Source organism: Quercus robur, chromosome 9 (assembly GCF_932294415.1).
Source record: "Quercus robur chromosome 9, dhQueRobu3.1, whole genome shotgun sequence".
NCBI classification, from domain to species: Eukaryota; Viridiplantae; Streptophyta; class Magnoliopsida; order Fagales; family Fagaceae; genus Quercus; species Quercus robur.
The window spans coordinates 18,371,689-18,373,890 of NC_065542.1; the positions used below are offsets into that span (position 1 = coordinate 18,371,689).

At 39.6% G+C, this 2,202-nt stretch overlaps 1 protein-coding gene across 1 annotated transcript; it reads left to right on the plus strand.

Moving 5' to 3' along the window:
* The first annotated feature begins 700 nt into the window (after positions 1-700).
* Positions 701-1,939, plus strand: LOC126700801 (uncharacterized). Its single transcript, XM_050398986.1, has one exon. The coding sequence runs from the start codon at positions 701-703 to the stop codon at positions 1,937-1,939; it is 1,239 nt and encodes a 412-aa protein (XP_050254943.1).
* The last annotated feature ends 263 nt before the right edge of the window (positions 1,940-2,202 follow it).

Consider the following 2,202-nt stretch of genomic DNA (forward strand, 5'->3'; position numbering starts at 1 on the left):
TCTCTCCTCCAATCTAGCTCTCTCTCTCATAAATAATATTCAATTATCTCCTCAATGATCTTATTCCCCAACCACCATTTTTTTTTTTAGTTTCCCTCTACAACCTTAAAAGAACTACCCAAAAAAAGAAAAGAAAACCAAATCAAAACCTCTCTCTCTACTGTATTCCTCCATGTTCCTTTGATTGGTGATGTATGTGTGTATGAAATTTAGTTATTTCTCACGCTAGCTTAGCTTAATTGATCTCAAAATGTATCGCTAAATAGTGTCAACATTGGAGATCATCATCATCGATCTGGGACACAAAATCAAGAAATGGAGGTACAGCGGATGAGACAGTTGATGTTATTGTGGTTTAATGTGCAAAGCACCCGTGTGGCCCTCGTGGGTGGAAATCACACCGCTGCTAGGTTTTGCACTCGCTAAGTTCTGTTTGGCTCTCTAGCTTCCTCTCCTCTCTGCATAGCTCCCATTCTTTTCTCTCTTTTTTTTTCGTCGTAGCTCTCTTTCCCGTCTTTGATTCTGTCCCCCATCTCTGAATACATTGCTCATTTTGCCATAAAACTCGATATATATACAACAAAATCCTAATTTAGTTCACTGTTTTCTCAGTTTTTTTCGACAATTCCATTTTGAAAAAGCTGAAAAATAAGTTGTACTAAACGGGCATTCCGTCATTCAAGAATTTGTGAATATGACTATGGATGTAGCTCAAGTTGTCCACACCAAACACTCTAAGAAATACAAGAATTTGCCTATTGGGGGTAGCCTTGGAGTTTACCCTGATGCTCAATATTTGATCATTAGAGTCCCAAACTGCAAAATTTTGAGTCTTCTTGCTCGTGCTATGATTTTGGCATTGCTTATTGTTTCGTTCCCTAAGATAGGGGCGATAATTAGAGGACCCTCATTGTTCTCTTCACCAGAATTTGATGCTTCTGATGATATGATCAATCTTGAACTGTTGCCATTGATATTTCGTGATTTGACAAATGAAGGCCTTATGAAAGTGGGAGATAAGAAAGCTGTTTTCATAACCGATGGCAATGAGGAAACCATTCAAAGGTCTCGAATTCTAAACGACAATGAAATGGACTTCATCTTATTCAATGACTTAGATCAACAAAACTCGATCCCAAGTGAAAGTTTCGATTTTGTTTTGCTATCAAACTTTCCTGCTGCTTCAGAATTCATTGACAGGACTCTCAAGATTGGTGGCATTCTCACAGTTGAACTCAGAGAAAACCCCTCCGTTGCATTCCATAAGCCCTCAAATTACAAAATCGTTTACCTTAGGCAGTTCGACTCGACCATCATGGCCATGAGGAAAACAAGTCTTGTCGATCTTAACTCAGCTACACAAAGAAAGCTATTTGGGTATGCCTCGGAAGCAAAAAAAGCAGCACTTAAGAATCTCGAAGATGTTCTCCTCGAGCCACCACGTGCATCTTCAAAGAGATCGAGCAGGTACTTGAAAAAAACAAAGTACCTTCCTGATTTAATGGGTGACTCGCTCGAGAGCTATCCTCGACACGTGTTTATAGATGTTGGGTTGCCAGAGAAAGAAGGTGGCAGCGGAACAAGTTGGTTTGCGAAGCATTATCCAAGGAGGAACAAAGAGTTCGAGATGTACAAGATAAAGACCATGACAGAGGAATCTTCAGGCAAAGAGGTTTTGCAAATTGGGATGTCAGATTGGTTGAGAAAGAATGTGAAGGGTGAAGAGTACGTGGTCATGAAAGCAGAGGCTGAAGTAGTGGAAGAAATGGTGAAGAGCAAGGCTATAAGGTTGGTGGATGAGCTTTTCTTGGAGTGCAAGCCACAAGGACATGGTGGAAAAAAAGGAATTAGCAAGAGCAAGAGGGCTTATTGGGAGTGCTTAGCACTATATGGAAGGTTGAGAGATGAAGGTGTTGCAGTGCACCAGTGGTGGGGTTGACAGAATTATTAACAATGTTTTCTTTGAGAAAAAGAGAGAGATGGTTGAGAGAGAAGACCATATTAAGCAAAAGGGTCTCTCCCTTTGATTTTGTTTTTTATGTTTTGTGTTTGTGTGTTTGAAGTTTGTTGGTTTGCGTTGGAGTACTTTTGGTTCTATCATTCTATGAATGTGTTGGTGATCGTGAATATTATTGATGAAGAGGTTTCTCAAAAAAAAAAAAAAAATTGATGAAGAGCTGTTAAGACTGTGGAGAGGAATGT

Excerpts from the sequence above, each read along its gene's own strand:
- LOC126700801 (XM_050398986.1), top strand. The coding sequence starts at position 701 with ATGGATGTAGCTCAAGTTGTCCACACCAAACACTCTAAGAAATACAAG.